The following is an 18,104-nucleotide window of genomic DNA, read 5'->3' as shown; positions in this document are numbered from 1 at the left end:
TCCTTCGGTAGATCTGAATTGCCTAGCGAGGTCCTCTCATGCAATCTTGATAGCGTTGGGAGTCGGGGTGGGATTCGACTCTTGTCGTCGTGACCCAAGGCGAGTGTCACGCTCAAGGCGGTGATGACTGGGAGTCGGACAATGTGGCCTAGTGTGGTTGATACCGACGGGTCAACCGTTGCTGCCCAGTACGCCGCCATACTCGCGTGCACCAATCTTGCACATTTTACAGGGCCACTATTGGCAGCTTACAATATTATTATTGTTAGTATTCATATAGATTCCAAGGTCATATACCGAAAGGACGAGGGCAACACAGATTTCCGCAAGTACCTTGGTAGACGATTATAGACAACTGCAGGTGGGCAGGTACTGTAACAATAATTCAGGGCTCCCCGCAGTGATATATGCCCGGGAGTACAACGATTGACCCTTCAGGGCTGATGAGCGAGGATTGGCTATTCATGGCGTCATAGATGACATGATGACACGGGACGATCCACACGCGCTACTAAATTATAAGATGGGTACGCCGATATCTTCCAAGGTTAGTACACACAACCCGGGCAAACAGTCCCTGGACAATGCATGTGGACCATCAAGTCACAGCTCGGGGATGTCGTCTGTGCATGCCACGAAGAGACTTGCTGTCTATCCATCAACTGTAGAGCATTGTCCTGCAAATATGTAACGCTCCCTCCTCATTGCAGTCGCAAAAGACCTGGTACAGTGTATAGATCTGCCCGGAGTAGACAAAGCACGGGGGAAAGCGGAGCAGCCAGATGTGGCACTCCTCTCAAGCGTCGTCGTCACCGACAGGGTCTCATCGCCGAGGAGGCTAAGATCTCGCGGATGACGGCCGTGGGCTGGCTAGGCCGCATACGTTCAAGCTCCTCAAAGACACTGGGCCAGATACGGTACCGGTCTGCGAAGACGAGAAATTTCTTCAGTAATGGAGAGCAGACTACCCAGGTGGTCTGGGACGGGCGCCTCCGACAGCGATGTTGTCCTGTCTGGACGGCCAGTTCCTCGGCGCCTAGTGCATGCAACGTTCGCAGCTCGCGCGCACAGCGTCTGTAGATCTCAACTTCGCATAATCTTGGAGACGGGTCGCTTATGATACCTAACGCGCCGCGGTGGCCCTCCTGAAGCGATGCCTTGTACATGCTTCGTTTCTAGTGATCATGTCGCTCGCCGTGTCAGCTCGAGACGATGCGAGTGTCGAATTGATGATGGCAAAGTGTTATGACGTCATATGCCAAGTGTGTTTGAATTGTGAACTGCCAAATTCACGTCGCAGAGCTGTTCGCAGTGAACATGATTCGAGCGTAATAAAGATTTAGCATCCGTGCTGCTCCGGTACCAGCTCAATCATGATCTGCATGACAGTGCATGTCCATTCATGGATCCACATTTCGCGGACCTGGTTCTGAGCACATGTATGCACGTCTCATAAATGATATCGCTGGGGGAACCTATACAGTTTGCAGACCAACTCAGGAGAGATGGAGCATTTCAGAACGATCTAGACTCTTCAGATCATGCCGTGGGTAACAAGCCTGGAGAGATTGGGAGAAGTATATACGAGAATGCACGCCTGCTTGCACGCATGCATGGTGTCCGCGTTATGTACCAAGGCACTGTGTGCAAAGAGCACACCGAACCAGTGGCCGAAACTGTTTGTCTTATTATCCAACTGCCCGTTCCCCGGCGTCCCGAGCCCCCTCAGCGATGAGGACAGTGTCCCTGGAAGGCCTTGCACTGTACCTGGGAACGCTGGATTGCAACTCTCGACGGAAAGACCGACGTGGATTGATAATGGCAGAAAGTTTGGAAGATGGTACGGACGTTGAAAAGTACAACCCAATCATCCCGTCCGCATGTATGGCTCTACTGAGGTGCTGCCCTGTTTGTGTGATGTCCACAAAACTGAAATGGAGATGGTGTAATCGTACGCGACAGATACTAGGCAGAGTCTCATCTCATGGTCTCTACATGTGACATGTGCAAGATGATCTGCACTCGTCCATGGTTTACAGGCCTAGCAGAGCATGTTTCTTGTCCAGAGTGTTCCTTCATTCTCATCACCAATCATGGCCTTCCAAGGTTATCAAGGGTACTGAAACGGCCATGAGCGTCCCGGCGTGTTTGAACTCGAATCTTAAAGGTCAGTGCTCAACACCAACGAGCCACGATGTCGGTGTACCTGATTGAACATGCACCTGTATGTATTAGTATCAGATGGGTGGGTGTAATCGACCTTGGTACTGAAGTTTGAATATACTGTGGGTTGGAAGTAGTAGTGGTGCAGTGTACACGGACTGACACGCTAATCGTCAACGCTGACGATATCTTTCCCAGCCCGCGCGCCGGCCAGCCAGCCAGCCCACCTCCCGCTTGTCTGCCACCCACATGCATGGGCAAGAACGTCAACACCTGCAACGTCTTTTTTTTTAGCTGGTTTGATCTTGCTCACACGAACGCGATCTTTCCTTGTTTGGGCATACGGTCTTCTTGCAACTCGCTACTCTTGCAAAATGCACTACCTCGATAAGTACGTAGATACCTCGCGGTGTATGTAGCTGCAGGCGTCCCAACTCCAACGTCCACCTTTTTCCCACATACTTGGGACCCTGATTTACCCGTCAACCCAATCCTCCGCGCGTTATTCAGACACGATTCGTCCTGTTGGGCATTGCGCCTCAGGTCCCCTGTGAGACTTCTTTGCCTGACGATCACGAGCATGCATCTTACGGAACTCGCCCATACCGTACCGGTCGATCGCCCATGTTGCACATGAGTGCTTACTCGAATGATCTGGCACCCTTAGGCATCGCGACGCCATCGGATTCTATCTGACGAGATCTTTCCCTTCCTAACCTTGCCCTTCCTACGGCGACATTCATTGCGTCCTCGTCAGAATTTCGCGGCCAATCTTCATCTTGCAGACTCATTCACCTTGCTTCTCGCCACATTTGGTCGTTGCTGGCTCACATGACTGACACAGCGCTTCCACCAAGTCGTTCTGATCACCACGTTCGACCCTCACGGCCCATGGCGCCCTCGGCGACGCCTAGCATGACGCCCTTCCTCTCGCCACATCTGGTTGCCACACCACAGGCCCATCATTCGTCGACGATAAATCAGGGAGCAAGTCCGAATTACTTCGGCTATCAGAGTGATTCCAACAGCTTCTTATCGGAGTCGCCACGGCATGTGCAAAACAACTGGAGCCCGCCTTCCTCAACCGTACGCTCCACCATTGCTGCATCGCCTGTCGTAGTTCCGGTCGACCAAAATCCCGAGTTCGAGGCGTTTCGGCGCCAGTCAGACAATAATAAATCGTTGAATATCACCCACATGGGCGGTCTTAAGATGAGCATACCTGCTGCAAGACCGAGTATTGATCGGACCATGAGCATACGCACGCCTGGAGCACACACAGCCCCTGGGACCAAGCCTAGATCAGATCCTAAGGACGTTCCACAACCTGCTTACCGCGCACAACTTGAAACATCGCCGACAGATCTCTCGCGGTCACCGAAGCGAACACATTCGTCGACGACGCTAGTAGACACTGCTCGACGAGGGTCACCTGCTATCTTCTCGGCAGATTCAGGGCCCGCCAGGAAAAGTCCTAGAAGCAGCCCGCCTGACGAGCTGCCCCGATTTCAACTCCCCCTCGACAATCAGAGCGGGCCCACTGGCTCACTGATCGCTAGAGCAGCGACATTACCTTCTGCTAACGATTCAGCGGCCGAGCTCTTTGTCGCACCGGAACGCTTGGTCAATTTAATGTCCGCACGCCATGAGCAGATATTGCTGCTGGATCTGCGAGTCTCGACCCAATATGCGTCGGCACATATATCCTCTGCATTGAACCTTTGCATACCGACTACGTTGCTGAAACGCCCAGCCTTCGGAGTGAAAAAGCTGGCTGAAACCTTTCGAGATGAGGAACAGCGTCAGCGTTTCGAGAGTTGGGCCAAAAGTAATTCAATTGTGGTGTACGATGCATCATCGTCCTCGCTCAAAGATGCCACGACATGTGTCAACACCATTAAGAAGTTCCGGAGTGAGGGATACGAGGGCAATCTGTATATCATGAAAGGTGGGTTTTCTGCGTTCTCCCAGCGTTTTCCATCTTACATCGAGACTGGAACGAGGCTCCAAGAAGGTGTCGAGTCTGACGGCCCAGAGGTGGCTCCTGTCGTCGGAGGCTGCCCAATGCCGTCAACGGATGCACCCGCAAATCCATTCTTTGGCAACATTCGGCAGAATATGGACCTCATTGGTGGCGTCGGGCAGATTGCACTGCAGCATCCATCCAAAGCTACCAATCACGAAGAGGAGAAATACCCGGCGTGGCTTAAAGTTGCATCAGAAGATCAGGATAAAGGCTTAAATGTCTCGAACAAATTCGAGCAAATTGAGCGACGCGAGAAAAAGCGAATGGAAGATGCACTGTCTGGCAAGGTCTCGTACGAAACAGGGGGCAGCGAGGCTTCAGATCTCGTCCAAATAGCTGGTCTCGAAAAGGGGAGTAAGAACCGTTACAACAACATCTGGCCATTCGAACATTCTCGTGTCAAGATACGGGGCGTGCCCTCCCACGGATGCGACTACTTCAATGCGAGCCACATCAAGGCTTCACACAGTAATAAACGATACATCTCGACTCAGGCACCCGTTCCTACGACCTTCAATGACTTCTGGAACATCGTCTGGCAAGAGGATGTGAGGGTTATTGTTATGCTCACAGCAGAGAAAGAAGGCGCACAAGTCAAGGCACACAATTACTGGGATCAGAAACAATATGGCCATCTCCAATTAAGCTTCCTCTCTGAAAGGCGAGCTTCGCTAGAATTAACGAGAATACACAAGCAACAGAAGCGACCCGCTCAGCTTCAAAGACATATGACTGCCTCCTCAAACCCGCAGATACCGCTGGCCCGGCTAGATGCCAAGGATGAGACGAGTGGCGAACAACCTTACGTAATTGTACGAAAGTTCACACTCAAGCATGAAAAGCATCCCTTCGCGCCCATGCGTGAGGTCACACAGCTGCAGTACTCCAATTGGCCTGATTTTGGCGCTCCTGCCCATCCGGCCCACCTCTTGGGATTGGTCGAGCAGACTGACGCTGTTGTTCGTGCCAACAATCAAACGCAAGCGGCAGAGCCCGAGCCGCCAAATACTCGTCCTGTTCTCGTCCACTGCAGTGCTGGCTGCGGGCGCACAGGAACATTCTGCACAGTCGACTCTGTTATCGATATGCTGAAACGGCAACGGATTTCGCGCGCGGCTGCGGAGAAGACTCCTCCCAGCACTGCCAATCGGACGATCGCCAAAAGTGAGCATGGCGGCTTCTTCGATACCTCACGGAGCGCAGCATCTGACGACGCCAATGTCGCTAGTGGCGCCTGGCTTCACAGCGATGACGCGGATCTGATCGAGCGGACAGTTGAAGATTTCCGTCTGCAGCGACTGAGCATGGTACAGAACTTGCGTCAGTTTGTGCTCTGTTATGAAAGCATCATGGAGTGGGTCGTCGATCAAGACCCCATCACAAGTGAGTCATGATCGGCAGAAGAGAAAGAGGCTTTTCAGCCGATAATATTTGCGTCCCCTGACGGACGCATTCTTGCTTCAGTTCGGTCGACGTTTCTGCACAATAGTGTCTGCATTGCTGCCTGAATTGCGGGCGTTCGCTGAGTTGTGCCATCTGAGCTATACGTGGGCTCGCTTGCATACAAAGAAGTGTTTGGAGGTCGAGGTATAAACATCGTCACGGCGTTTGGGAAGATTCTAAAGGGGAGAAAGGATTACACGGCGCAGTCAAGGAGGATTTACCTAGCATTTTGAAGGACGACTCGATGGCATCGCATGCATGGAAGGCGTTAATTTACTGGCTCGGTCTGTCAATCGTTTGAAATCAGGCCTTCATACTATCGTGGAGAAATGATGGTTATCTGCACACAGTCCGCTATGTTGTGACTTGAAGCTCATGGGGATTGATTCTTTACAACCATACAATGCTTTTGAAGGAGTCGAATTACCTACGATACATGCCGCGGTTTGTTTTAGAAAGGAATGACAGTTGCTCGTCAACTCCTCAACACCGTGTGATGAAGCTACCGGCGCGCATCACTTGGTGGGATGTAACAAGTTGGGGTCATTCCGTCTATTTTCTGCTCCACTATAATGCACCGATATCTTCTATGCGGTCGTCAATGCCATGTGCTTGAACGCCGCGCGAGGACACGAATACGTCAAACCACAAGCCACTATCCCTCTGTGCCGCTACTTCGGAACACGGCGCAGAGGCCAGCGTATTGGTGCGTAAAGTCCAGAATCTGCTGCGGCAAACTGGTAGCCTGCACGATGCTGCGGACTTTTACAGCGCCTTCGTCCTCGATGATGCGACGGATGGTATGCAGCAGGTCTGGAGAGAACTAAAATCGTGTGAGAGTCAGCTTTTATACGAGAGTCTCCTACTCGGGTCGAGAGGGCAGAGGTCCTGGCTCAGGAGATGTCACTCACCTCGGAATACCATCGGTATTGCCACGCGATCAGACGAATCAATGCTCCTAGCATGTTCCGCCCGTCGTTGTTCCTCTCATACAGGCCGAGAACGCCACGCATCGCCTTGGGACTGAAGCGAATGCTCAAGCATGCCTGCCAGGCCTCCACAGCCTCGTCAGGATGGTGCAGTCGCTCAGCGAGATCGCCCAGAATCTCCCATTCTTCCGCCGTCTTCTTATAGGCGAGTTGCTGTTGCTTATATTGCGTCGCCTCGGTGCGCCAGATCGTGTAGATGCGCAAGTCCTCGTAGAGCACCATGAACAGGTTGTCTAGCCATCGCTCACACAAGCGCTTGTGCTGGAACTGCGTGTATGTCTGATGTGCTGGATCTGCAGGCGGAGGCTGAGGCTGGGGTGTCTCTGTGCCTGAGTGAACCGTAACGGATTGCGATGGTTTTGATAAATCAGAGTTGAGATGCGAATCGGCCAATGTTGGTTCGCCGTCAGCTTTTGTCGAAGCCTCTGCGGTGATGGGTGAGATAATTTCCTCGGCTTCATCATGGCCATTGGATTGCGGCGTATCACTTCCACGAAGAGCGCTGGTGCTGGCGTTCTTGCTCGACGCGGCAGGTCCGCCAATTTGCTTCTCGTTGCGATATTCCTCCTCCATCACAAAGACCTGACTCCGAATTTTCAGAAGCTGGTCCCAGCCGATCTTCTTTGTGATTTCTGTCAGCAAAACGTATGCCTTGTGGAAAGTGCCCTTATAGTTGCCGGCAGCCAGACGTCGAAGTGTCGGGTGGACCATGTCACCCTCTGGTGTCGGGCCAGCGTCATCAATCTCATCACACATCGTCTCGGGCGACAAGGGAAGCGAGATGCGAGCCGGTTCAGGAAGTCGAGGAGCGTCCTTGTCCTGATACGTGAACATCGGACACGAATTCAACGTCAGAAGGGCCAGATCCCACTGCTCCAAGGCGACATAGATCTCCGCTAGCCGAGCCCATGTACAAAATTCGCTGGGCGCTGCCACAACTCCACGCTTGGCGATTTCTAAAGCCAAATCGCTACGTCCTTTGCGATTGCAAAATTCGGCCTGGCAATCAAGCAGAGAATAGTCCATCGGAAGCTCCTCGATGGCTTCGCGGAGCAATTGTACTGCCTTAACCTCTTCGTCGGCATCAAGATACACACGTGCCAGTAATGAGGTGACTTCTGGGTCGCGCGATCGCAGCTTCTCGAAAAGATTGATGCCAGACGCATATCTTCCAGTGGTCCGAATGTAATGCAGCAGCCCCGAGGTGAGATGATTGGACACAATGTTAGGGACCTGGATTTCGGGATCTGATCCCAATTGCCAGCCTGTTATGTATCAGCCTGAGTCGGTCATCTGTCGTAATGAATTGACAACGCACCACTGAAGAACAACTTCTCCGCAACATCGAGGAATCGGTGCTCTTGATCCGTAGTCGTGATAGGATTGAATCTCCGCACGCCGATGATGCGTTTTATCGAATCACCCGAGCCTGTGTCGGCGTACGAATATGCACGAAGCACACTGCAGAGGTATGTTTCTATCCAATGCTCTTCAGTCGCCTCCAGCTTATTGCCTCGCTCATCCACGCAGTAGCTCTCTACAGTACCAGGGATCTGGACCTGCACGCGCATATCCACACGAGAAAATGCATTGTAACAGCTGCCCCGTATCAGCGGTCAGCATGTGGCTTTTCGCGACGAGGTGTAAATTTGCTAGTGAGGCATACCAATAGAGCCCCGATGTGACCTTATGGGGCGTATTGCTCGGCGCATACGTGAGGGTGTTAATGTAGGCTGCTAGACTGGCCGACGACGAAGCATCGATACCCGTGGTGTGATGATAGACGCCTATCTGTAAATGCGTTCAGCAAGCCAACTCCAATTTCCATGCTTTTCAGTGCTTCTATGCATGCGTCTCTTGTGTGTCGTACCTGCTTGGACGAGGATGATTTGGCAGGCTGTTTGACAAGATGCACCAGGTCGGGAGGACCGAGTTCTCGTAGCGATTGGAGGCCGTCGGTTCGAATGTCGACCACGGAATGTGCGTCATCCTCGAATAGTCTGCCAGGTGATCGCCAGGTCAGTCCTCCTGTTATATGGACACAAAGTTCGTAGCTGTACAACTTACTCGGGCACTGCGCTTGCGACCACCATAATGCCGGCACCAATGTTTGTGTAGCAAGAGCTCGAAAGAGTTGCGTAGTCTAAGATTCAGTGAAGTGCTGGATGGCTGTTCAGCACTCGGCGTTCAATGCGGCGCACAAAAGAGGCGCGGACTGGCTGCCAGGGATGCGCTGAGCTCGATCAACGCAGGTGCACCGTGAGGCTCTTGTATGGGAACCTTGGAATGTTTCGCAATTTGGGTTTGGACGCAGTTCTGTAGGGCTTTCTCGCTGCCAATGCAATGTGCCACATATTCACAATGCTGCTGTTGCGGTATATACACGGGATCCATACAATTTCTACAGGTATCTATGCTACATCTACATGGCCGTGGCAATGAAGACCTCTAACTGGGCCTTCATTATGCCAAAGCGAAAACGGCAATATTGCAATCATGGGAGCAAGAACACTCTGATCATTACTGTAAATAACCTTGAGCTCGGGCGGGCATTAATCACCAAACAGGGACCAGCCCGCCTTCACAACCAGGAGGAATTTCGCCCGGTCATCACTGGCGCAGCGGCGGAACGGCCCACCCGTTGGCGGTGCTTTCCTGCGCGATGAGTACAGTCCCTTTTAAGAGATGGACAATTGCAGCTGAAGGTCTGAACGTGTACAATTTGTTTTAGCCTCAACTCGACGCGTCTCCCTGCCGCGCCGTCATCCAGAGCGCGCACGTGCAATTCATGATTGGAGCGACAACGACTACATTCATCCACGCATACCGGCAAGACAGCTCTGTGCTGCGAATGATGCTCTCATCTCACATGTTGATTCAAGGTGTCGTGTGAGATTCCCTGCCGCAAGGCTGAATCGCTCCCGAGTGTCATAATCTAAAGAACGATCATGTCTGGTTTCAAAGCCCTAAATCTTGAGTCGGACGACGAGTCGGACATCGAGATCGACGACACAAAGGAGATTCAGATCGAAGATGCTCTCAAATTGTATCAGACTGCGCTGAAGTACCACTCGGAGGGCCCGTCATCGTTCCGCAAAGCCGAGGAAGCCTACGATCTGTTGTTCAAGTCCGACATTTTCAAGTACCCTGAATCGCAAATCGAATTGCAACGTATTGAACTTTATGATGGGGAGCCAGATGTCTTGTGGGACGATTCCGACGAGAGAGTGGCCGGCGTCATCCCAACAGCGAGTGGTCTTGACACTGGCCCGAGCACGTTGCCTCAAATCTTGCATCTTTCGCACAAGAATTACGCGCAATTTAAGCTCGATGTGTTGAGCGCGAAGCTTCAAAGCAAGCCGGCAGGTCGAGCTGAGGTACATGACGACACGTCAACGGCCCTGGAACATTTTGTGCAAGCCCTTGACAAAGACGATAGCGACGTAGACCTGTGGCAGCGTACAGCCTCGGTGGGTCAGCTGTTGAACAGTTCGCGTCTTGCTAGATTCGGCTGGGAATCCATACTCGAGGGCGATGACGATGATCCAGACGGTCTGTACTCGGCAACAGGATTAGAGGAGGCTCTTGCTACAGACCAACTGCAAGACTTGATTCAGGGTCTGGGAGATACACTGTCAGCGCTGCAGCGATCGACGCCTGTTTCCACAAGAAAGACCGTCTCCAAAGCATTGCAGATGCGACTTCGTCCGTATGCTCGGCTCATCGCGCAGCAGAAATTATTGGAGAGACAACCCGAGAATCTCGTCAAGCCTGTGGTGCACAAGGTCACCCTTGATACGCCAACGACATGGGCTATGTTTGGTGAACAGATCCTAGGACAACAAGCTGCCGAGCAGCATGGTACGTCTGCGGTCCAGCCAGGCCTTGCACTAGAGTTCCTTTCTATTCAGCGGTCTAGTGAATCTTCATCTGTTGTTGCATTGACAGAGGCACCATCTACGACGGCAGGCAATGCAAGTGAGGATAATTATTTCGTCCGAGGCGCCATACTTACTATCGATGAGCAATTCCCAGGCCTTGACAGAGGTCGGCCTACAGTACAACCCAGTATTGCGGCCGCGGATGCAAGCATGCAAACCGTGATCGAGCGACGAGCTGAGCGGTCCAAATCAGCGCGCGAGTCTACCGGCCCATCCCTGCCATCACGAAAACGATCAGGTGATGCATCGGGTATGCTTGATGGGGCAGAGGAAGGGCGCTCCAAAAGCAAGCGATTACGCGCGAGAGATTCGAACGCCGATGCTCTAGACACGAAGCAAGCTATACTCGATGCCAATGCCCGTTGGGAGTACGAACAGCAATTAAACGAGTTCCAGGCTGCTGACGATTGGATGTTCGAGACCGTTGGTAATTTCTTTGAGAGGATGGGCATTGTCAGATTTGATGCAGCTCGGCATGTTCGTCAGGAAATGCAGCCCAATACCAGCGATACTGCCAACTCCAGTGAGTGTACCAAGCACGATGACAATCTAAAAATTGTCCGAGCCGATCTGCAAGCTTGGCTGCAAAACTACAATGAGGCATTCGCGCAGCTCTCGTTGCTTGGTTCGAGTGGTCTTAGTTTCGGGCAAGGACTTTGTCGGACAGATGTCGCCGATATGTTCTCTGCCAGCGCAGTCTCGAAATCGACGACACGCATCGAGCCTATGCCGAATGATGGGCTCTCGTCTGTTTTGCAAGCCATCAACAGGCGCTGGCTCAACACCGCTGGTGTTGCGTGGGAGTTTGTTAGAGCGTTACTTGCTCCTGGAGCGCACACAGCAAGTAGTTACAGGCAATATCTTTGGCCGGATGATCTCAAGACAACCGTCGTTCAAGTGCTTGTGAACCTAGATGAGCCCTTGTTCGAGAAGGCTTCAATGGCCTTGGAAAGCTGTCGAAGAGGCGGAGGAAAGAAGAGGGACGACGCGACAATCGCAGAACTGGTGCAGGGCATTTTTGAGCTCCATCTAGACATATACAGTCTGATCTCAAAAGTCAACAGCGGTGTCGACACGCAGACAATCGTTTATCAGGGCGATCGCTTGCAGCGGTGGTCAGAGCTGGCCAGAGAAGCAATCTCATTCCGCGCAGTACGCCGAGGTTCAACAAGCCTCGCAGACCAGCTCAACTTACGCTTCTTGTGGGCTACAACATTTCACCTCAACGCCCTGTCAGACGTCTCACAAGAGCACGTAATTGAGTGCATGAACGACCTGCGTACCATCGTCTCGAGCGCTGAAAGCACCGTGATAAAGCTCCAAAATAATGCCATCATGCCAGAGATATCGTTGCTATCTCTGGACCGCGAGATGTCCAAGTTGACACTGCGAGACTTCTTTGCAAAGGTCACGAGCGAGAATGATCAAGATCCTGTAGCAGTCATAGAAGGTCTCGAGCCCCTTTTGGAAACTTTGAATCCAATCTCCGGCACCTCAACAACTCGCGATCCAACCGATTCAGGCGTGCCATTCGCCGATGCATCGCAGGAGCTTGTCCGTTTTCTTAAAAACAGTAACATTTCTCTACGCTTGTCACTATGGCAACGTCTCCGCGAAGCGTACGTCAAGATCGAATATGCACCTATGCAATTTTATTGTACCATTCGCATGATTGGCCTTGTTGTGGAAGAGATGAAATCAGGAGAGACACAGGGGCTCGATCCTGCTGAGCGTCAAACCGCTGCCCTGAAAAACCTCCGTGTGCTTCAAGATATGATCGCACTACTTGACAAAACGATGCGTGCTTCAGCAGATGCTCTTTTACGCATCGATGAAGCCGGAATGAAGATGGCAGTGTCTGTTCTGGGTGAGATACTACAATTGTGTCAGGTGTTCAATGTGTTCGAGGATTCACATCGTGTCGGTCAAGCTCCCCGGCCCATGGGAACCAATGGCTCTCCTGCTCCGTCCTTCATGGTTATCACAAAGGCTGTGCATGACATGCAGGTTCAGATATGGCTGATTCTTTACGGGTTGTTCAAAGATGCCATTTCCCAAAGTCGGGAACAATTCCCAACTCCAGATGAAGATCGGTTCGACTTCCTCCGCGCGGTCCATCGCAACCTTGGCATTCGCGGAATCTGCGGTGCACACAATCGGAAGTTTGTCCAAATGCTGAAGGACGAATTCTTCCAGCTGACACACGTTGACGGCTACGAGAGCGAACAGGCGCAAGTACTGCATGATCTCTATGGCATCAATTGTTTCCTCAATCCTTCTTATGAGCTAATTGAGCACCATTGTACAAAGAATGCCTTCTTGGACAGAGGTGCAGCCGCCCAAACGGTCGATCTGCTGCTCACGCAAGCTTCGAAACTTCCGATGAAAGAGCTCATCAAACACACACTCAAGGACACCATCGAGGTCGTGCATGGAACGCTTGCTCGAAATAAGAAGACTGATGCCATTATGCGAAACCGAGAGGTATACCGGGCCTTCTTCAAATCGCCCATCAATCCGATAGACATCTTTGCTTGCCTGAAGGGTGCGGGAAATCAGCTGCCGCTTACACCGATTCCGAAAGAAGATGCTTTGATGGCTTCCAAAGGCTGGTACTTCTTGATGGGACACATCGCTCTGACGAAATTTCGCTCGCAGAAGCGCACAGTGCCCACGCCCACAGAGGATCTCGACATTGCTATCGCGTTTTTCAACCAGGATCTTGACTACAGTATGGATAATTGGGAGACTTGGTTCAGACTAGCTCAGGCGACCGACACGAAGATAGAGGAAAGTGTGCTCTGGTCGGCCGAGAAACTGAACACTAGCATGCAGGACATAGTTCTCATGCAGAAACAAGCCATTCACTGCTATATCATGGCGACCGCACTGGCATATCGGTCTGCCAGCTTTGCCTTTGAGACATCTGATAAGATGACGGAACTGTGTGGCGATTTTGCATTACGACTGTACAGCTCTTCTCGCGAACCGTACGGCATGCAAGCTTTTGCTGCTCCGGTGGAGGACTTTGCCAAATTCATCACTACAGGTCATACCGGTGTGGAGAGAGTAGCTGCTTTCAAGCCGCTAACTCCCTACACATGTTGGAAGTTGGCGAATTCGTTTCTGAGGAAGGCCATCGCGGGCAATCCGGAATCGTGGACGCTCCGATACATGCATGGCAAATGCCTCTGGAAGATGCACACGGCCTCCGAGCGCGACAGATCCCGGCATGATAAACCGCCCAGTGCGATTGAGGTATTGGATGCTTTCATACAGGCTCTGGCTCTTTGTCCCAAGAAAGATGGACGCGATTCCAAGCGTGAGCAGATATTAGAGCCGCACTACAAGCTTGTGGTGATCGTTCATAAGCTGGTTATCAGTGAAGCAATTGATTTGCCACAAGCTCGCGAGGCTTTAAACCACACACAATATGCTCAACGGGAGGAATTTCCTGAGAACCGAGATGGTTGGGTCTCATTCATGCTCGATGTTCTGAAAAAGCTTCGAGCGGCAGACAAGTCCAATTGGTATCATCGGATGGTGGTCCGTTCTGCTTTGCTGATGTCGACGAATGTCAAGACTGAAAATGGTGAAACTGACGCAGACGGCACTCTCGGCGCCGAGACTGCGAAGAATGAGCTCACTCAACAGATGTTCACGAAGACAAGAGGCCTGCAGATCTGGAAGCCAGACACAGAACGCCCAGGTCGGCACTTTGTCTATACCGCGCGCTATACTCGCATGTTTGTGAAAATTCTCAAGCAACTCAAGGACCGCGTATGGCTAGACATTCTCGCAAGACGAGTCCGTAAGAAGCCGCACGATATCTTCGAGCACAGTCTGGTATGGCAGGATTTGTGCGCCACTTATCTGCTGCTCCTTCGTGCACATGCCGAAATTGCCGAGGGACTAGAAGTGTCAACATTCAGCAACATCGCTCACGAGGACTTTCTACTTCGTAAGGAACCCCTAGAGAAGTGGATGCAAGCCCAGGATACTGGTACATCGGCTGCATTGGACGTCTTGCGCGAAGTGCAAGAACTAAAGAAGGTCAATCAGGGGCTGATGAAGACCGGAACTATTGACGATCTGATCGGAGATTCATACGCTCATCTTTTCAACACTACCGGGAAACAATTGTGGGATGAGCAAGAGCGCAACAAACAAAGCGAGGAAGCTGATCCGTCAGCTACTAACCAGAACCCGTCAAGGCCTGAAGCCATAGACCTTGCTCATCTAATGAATGTTAATGGCGCGGATGAATCAGGGTCGACAGCACAAGCAACTGCAGCTCCCGAGACTGCTCCTGTACGTCGCAAGATCGGCGTAGGACGCCGGGAGATCCGCAATTGTGCAGAGGGCTGCTACCAGAAAGCATCGTCGCAAACAAATGCAACGAGCAAGGCGGGTGAGCCAGCCGAGCCCCGTCTAAAAGCATTCGTGGAGATCACACGACAATACGTTACCTCAGCCGACCCTCCTACAGTCAACAGCGCTCCAGGCAGCATACATGATAGTGCGGATGACGAAAGTGAGCTTAGCGAGCTCGAGGAAGAAGACGAAGAGGAAGAAGAAGAGCCAACCGTGAAACAATCACCTTTTGTTCATCGTCCGATGTTCCCAGGCCTAGCTTCTTTCTCGAGCCATGTTGTCGCGGACGACTCAGTGGTTGATGAATCAGAAGATGTGAACATGCAGGAAGAGGACGAGAATCTAAACAGAACGGATCAGGAAGTAGAGGCTGCTCCGCAAGATGACGGAGAGGGGAAGTAGGATGCTTGATCATGGGAGACATCTAAAGTTCTGGGTGCGCATGGCCAGGACAGGGAGCTAGCTCGGGTGTATGCCATTCTTCAAAATGTAGTTATACTTTCGCTATACTTTCGCCCGAGGTAATAAGATCACATGTTCCTGGAGGCATAACGTGCGCCACGTCTCCCATGGCCCAGCCCAGGAGATGATAATGTTGTGCGGATGCGGAAAAGTCTGAACTTTGCCACCTGAGCGAAGTCGACATTGCACGACGACACGAATTCTTCAAACGTATCGCTCGTTCACAAGGCTTCACTTGTGAAAGAGCATTTTATTCTAGTCATTTCATGGCAGGACGACACGCATCGCCGTATATGAAGCAGTGGTTCGGGCAATTAGTAAGAGCATTCAAACAATACATCTGTCCTAGGCCAGAACCGCAACTCAGATGGTGAGAGATAAGGATTTCGATGTTACATGCGATTAGCAAGCAACGAATTCAGAAGTCCACGCCCTGGACTCCAATACTCCATAAACAAGAAACAAAATGTCATCAGGGACTACAACTGAGTCCGACGCCGCTGCCTTCCCATTTCCTTGTCTTCAGAACCTTCATCTTTTTGCTTGGACTTCGTTGTATCTTTTCCCTCTCCATCAACATGAGACGGCTCTGTAGTTCAGTGTTCTCGTCCTCTAGCTCCTTCATCCTCCGCTGGTCATCATTGCGCCCCGACTTTCGATCGAAAGAAGCTTGTTCATTCTCCTTGTCATTATCCTCGTAAATGCTGATGCCGCTGGCAAGAATCTCCAATTTTCGGTCTAGATGCTCGTCATTGCGATCAAGCTCCTCGTCCCGGGCTGCTCGCCATCTCCTTTGCTCCAGCGCCAGCTTAGACTCCATCTCGGACCATACTTCTTCTCGTATCTCGGCTTCTACTTCATGTATGCGCGCCTCCGCTGCGGTCCAGGACGCTTCGGCCTCGATTCGCCGCTGCATCTCTTCCTCGAGGCGAATCTGGGTAATCTCTAACGCCTCGCGGAGACGTGCAACCTCGGCGTTCATGGCTTCCAGTTCTCCGACCAAGTCAGAAGGTGTGCTACGTCCGCTCGATTGGCCAGCTGACTTTGAATTAGCGGCAGTCCCGGACAGGATTGTGCTAGTGACACTGGGAATCCGCGGGACAGTGACTTCTCTGGCAAGAGCACTGTAGCGCAGGATCTGGCTCGTAGCGTTGTAGTCACCATAAGGGTTGGCCGTGACAATCATGATAGCCTTCTGGGGGGCTTTGTGCGGAGCGTTGCCTTGCGCAAAGCTGTTGCTGAACAGGAGCTCAGTGAGCTTACATTGTCGGAAGGGTACTAAATTCGAAGTGGTCGCATGCGCGTTATCTGATTGCATCTGCATGCATTGTCCCAAGTACATCAAAGATTCGTTGATCTTGCCTGCTTCAGCAAGAGTCGCTCCAGCAGTCTTCGCCGTCCGCGCACGCTCCGAGCCTGTGGCACAGTCAGTGCTTGATCATGCAATAAAGACCTAGGAATATTAGAATACTGACCTGCAAGATCAACAATTGTCATGGTACTGCTAGTCCAAGGTCCAGGTATTCCGTGTCCACGATGCCGCTTCTTGACTTCAATGCAGAAAAACCCGTGGCTCCGTGAGCTCACGGCATTACTGCCCGTTCCAGCCACTCTCCTCTCATGCAGACCGGTCTCCAGAACAAGAAGAGCTTCGTCAAGATCAGCGCAAACGACCTTTCTCAGGCCAGCGACGACTTTTCGATCTGGTGAAAATTCTGTGCTCTTGAACAGAAGAGCGCGGCGCTTTGAAGCTGTCTTGACTGATCCGGATGCGGTGAGCAAATCAAAGATCCGGTCGTTATATACTTCATACATCGAGACGATTATCGCATATTCTGCGGACGTATCGACATCAATATTGACGTCCTCAACAGACGGCGCTTGTGGCAAAGCAGAAATTCGCGGCATGTATCTCTTTGCAGGCGCCGTCGATATAAAAGAAACGTCCTGCACGATGGTCAATGTTAAGATTGTTTCAAACGCAGGGTATTGTTCTCGATACGGCGGGAAAGCCTACCATTGGCGTTGTAGCTCTTGAGAAGCGTCCTGGACCACTGTCGTAGATGCCATCCAAAAAACTTGAAGCTGTCAAAACCTGCGACTCGGATGCATCTGCCTCGCAGATTGAAGAAAAGTTTCTCTCGTTTGTCTCAGTATCTACAAGATACTGCTGCGTTTGGCTGAACAGGACATCCAAGGTAAGTTGCGTCAAGCCACGTTGGGATTTGGTCCCGAGAATGGTGTGACTCTACACTGAGATCAGCATTGCCGCTCTGAAGCTCAAGTCAATTTCCCTTCGATACCTTTCCCGAGCCAGTCACACCTAGTGTGGCCAGCAATCCATCCCGGCCTTCACGCCCTTCCGCTCCGAGGACACCCGCAACTAATGACACAGCGCCAGTTCTTTCCAGAATGTCGCGTTGCGTGGCCGACTCCTCAAAGACGCGGGTGAAAGCAAACCGCTCGACTGCCCGTTTGCGATGGTCATTTGCCGGTGCTTTGATCGTGATATGGGTTGCCGCTTCGCGTTCGATCTCTGCCTCGACCTCTAAAAATCGCGTCTTGTCCTCCGTTGTAGATGGCCTCAATCGCAAGAACACATCGAACAACGCCGACTGCGGCTTAGTATCCATTGTTGAAAGCTGTTGAGTCTGGGTCAGATCTCGTCGTCGTACGTTCAGTGCCGTATGTGGATGGAAGTCGGCG

The 18,104-nt window shown here is 51.9% G+C and overlaps 4 protein-coding genes across 4 annotated transcripts; 2 read left to right on the top strand and 2 right to left on the bottom strand.

Moving 5' to 3' along the window:
* Positions 1 to 3,078: 3,078 nt before the first annotated feature.
* K489DRAFT_312537 (phosphotyrosine-specific Ptp2-like protein) lies at positions 3,079 to 5,583 on the top strand (the record flags this gene model as incomplete). The annotated part of the gene is made up of 1 exon (XM_033600873.1): positions 3,079 to 5,583. The coding sequence occupies one exon, from the start codon at positions 3,079 to 3,081 to the stop codon at positions 5,581 to 5,583; it is 2,505 nt and encodes an 834-aa protein (XP_033463104.1).
* Positions 5,584 to 5,954: 371 nt separating this feature from the next.
* K489DRAFT_376463 (chaps-domain-containing protein) lies at positions 5,955 to 8,997 on the bottom strand. Its single transcript, XM_033603921.1, has 6 exons — positions 8,689 to 8,997; positions 8,492 to 8,621; positions 8,288 to 8,412; positions 7,940 to 8,220; positions 6,544 to 7,886; positions 5,955 to 6,455 (listed from the first exon to the last, which is right to left on the bottom strand). The coding sequence occupies exons 1-6, from the start codon at positions 8,712 to 8,714 to the stop codon at positions 6,288 to 6,290; spliced, it is 2,073 nt and encodes a 690-aa protein (XP_033463103.1). The 5' UTR covers positions 8,715 to 8,997; the 3' UTR covers positions 5,955 to 6,287.
* A 358-nt stretch (positions 8,998 to 9,355) lies between these two features.
* Positions 9,356 to 15,483, top strand: K489DRAFT_376462 (uncharacterized protein). The gene has a single exon (XM_033603920.1). It carries the CDS (start codon positions 9,570 to 9,572, stop codon positions 15,336 to 15,338), a length of 5,769 nt encoding a protein of 1,922 aa, XP_033463102.1. The 5' UTR covers positions 9,356 to 9,569; the 3' UTR covers positions 15,339 to 15,483.
* A 78-nt stretch (positions 15,484 to 15,561) lies between these two features.
* K489DRAFT_376461 (P-loop containing nucleoside triphosphate hydrolase protein) lies at positions 15,562 to 18,086 on the bottom strand. Its single transcript, XM_033603919.1, has 4 exons — positions 17,702 to 18,086; positions 17,416 to 17,646; positions 16,874 to 17,345; positions 15,562 to 16,814 (listed from the first exon to the last, which is right to left on the bottom strand). The coding sequence occupies exons 1-4, from the start codon at positions 18,029 to 18,031 to the stop codon at positions 15,871 to 15,873; spliced, it is 1,977 nt and encodes a 658-aa protein (XP_033463101.1). The 5' UTR covers positions 18,032 to 18,086; the 3' UTR covers positions 15,562 to 15,870.
* Positions 18,087 to 18,104: the final 18 nt, after the last annotated feature.

Source organism: Dissoconium aciculare (genome assembly GCF_010015565.1).
Source record: "Dissoconium aciculare CBS 342.82 unplaced genomic scaffold K489scaffold_2, whole genome shotgun sequence".
Classification (NCBI taxonomy): domain Eukaryota; kingdom Fungi; phylum Ascomycota; class Dothideomycetes; order Mycosphaerellales; family Dissoconiaceae; genus Dissoconium; species Dissoconium aciculare.
Note: the sequence above shows the minus strand (reverse complement) of the source record. Positions and strands in the feature narration are given on the sequence as shown.

Excerpts from the sequence above, each read along its gene's own strand:
- K489DRAFT_376463 (XM_033603921.1), bottom strand. The coding sequence starts at position 8,714 with ATGGTGGTCGCAAGCGCAGTGCCCGA. Across the intron at positions 8,413-8,491 it reads AATCATCCTCGTCCAAGCAG|ATAGGCGTCTATCATCACAC; the intron begins GTACGACACACA and ends ACGCATTTACAG. Across the intron at positions 7,887-7,939 it reads GGAGAAGTTGTTCTTCAGTG|GCTGGCAATTGGGATCAGAT; the intron begins GTGCGTTGTCAA and ends GATACATAACAG.
- K489DRAFT_376462 (XM_033603920.1), top strand. The coding sequence starts at position 9,570 with ATGTCTGGTTTCAAAGCCCTAAATCTTGAGTCGGACGACGAGTCGGAC.
- K489DRAFT_376461 (XM_033603919.1), bottom strand. The coding sequence starts at position 18,031 with ATGGATACTAAGCCGCAGTCGGCGTTGTTCGATGTGTTCTTGCGATTG. Across the intron at positions 17,346-17,415 it reads CAAGAGCTACAACGCCAATG|GACGTTTCTTTTATATCGAC; the intron begins GTAGGCTTTCCC and ends ACCATCGTGCAG. Across the intron at positions 16,815-16,873 it reads GACAATTGTTGATCTTGCAG|GCTCGGAGCGTGCGCGGACG; the intron begins GTCAGTATTCTA and ends ACTGTGCCACAG.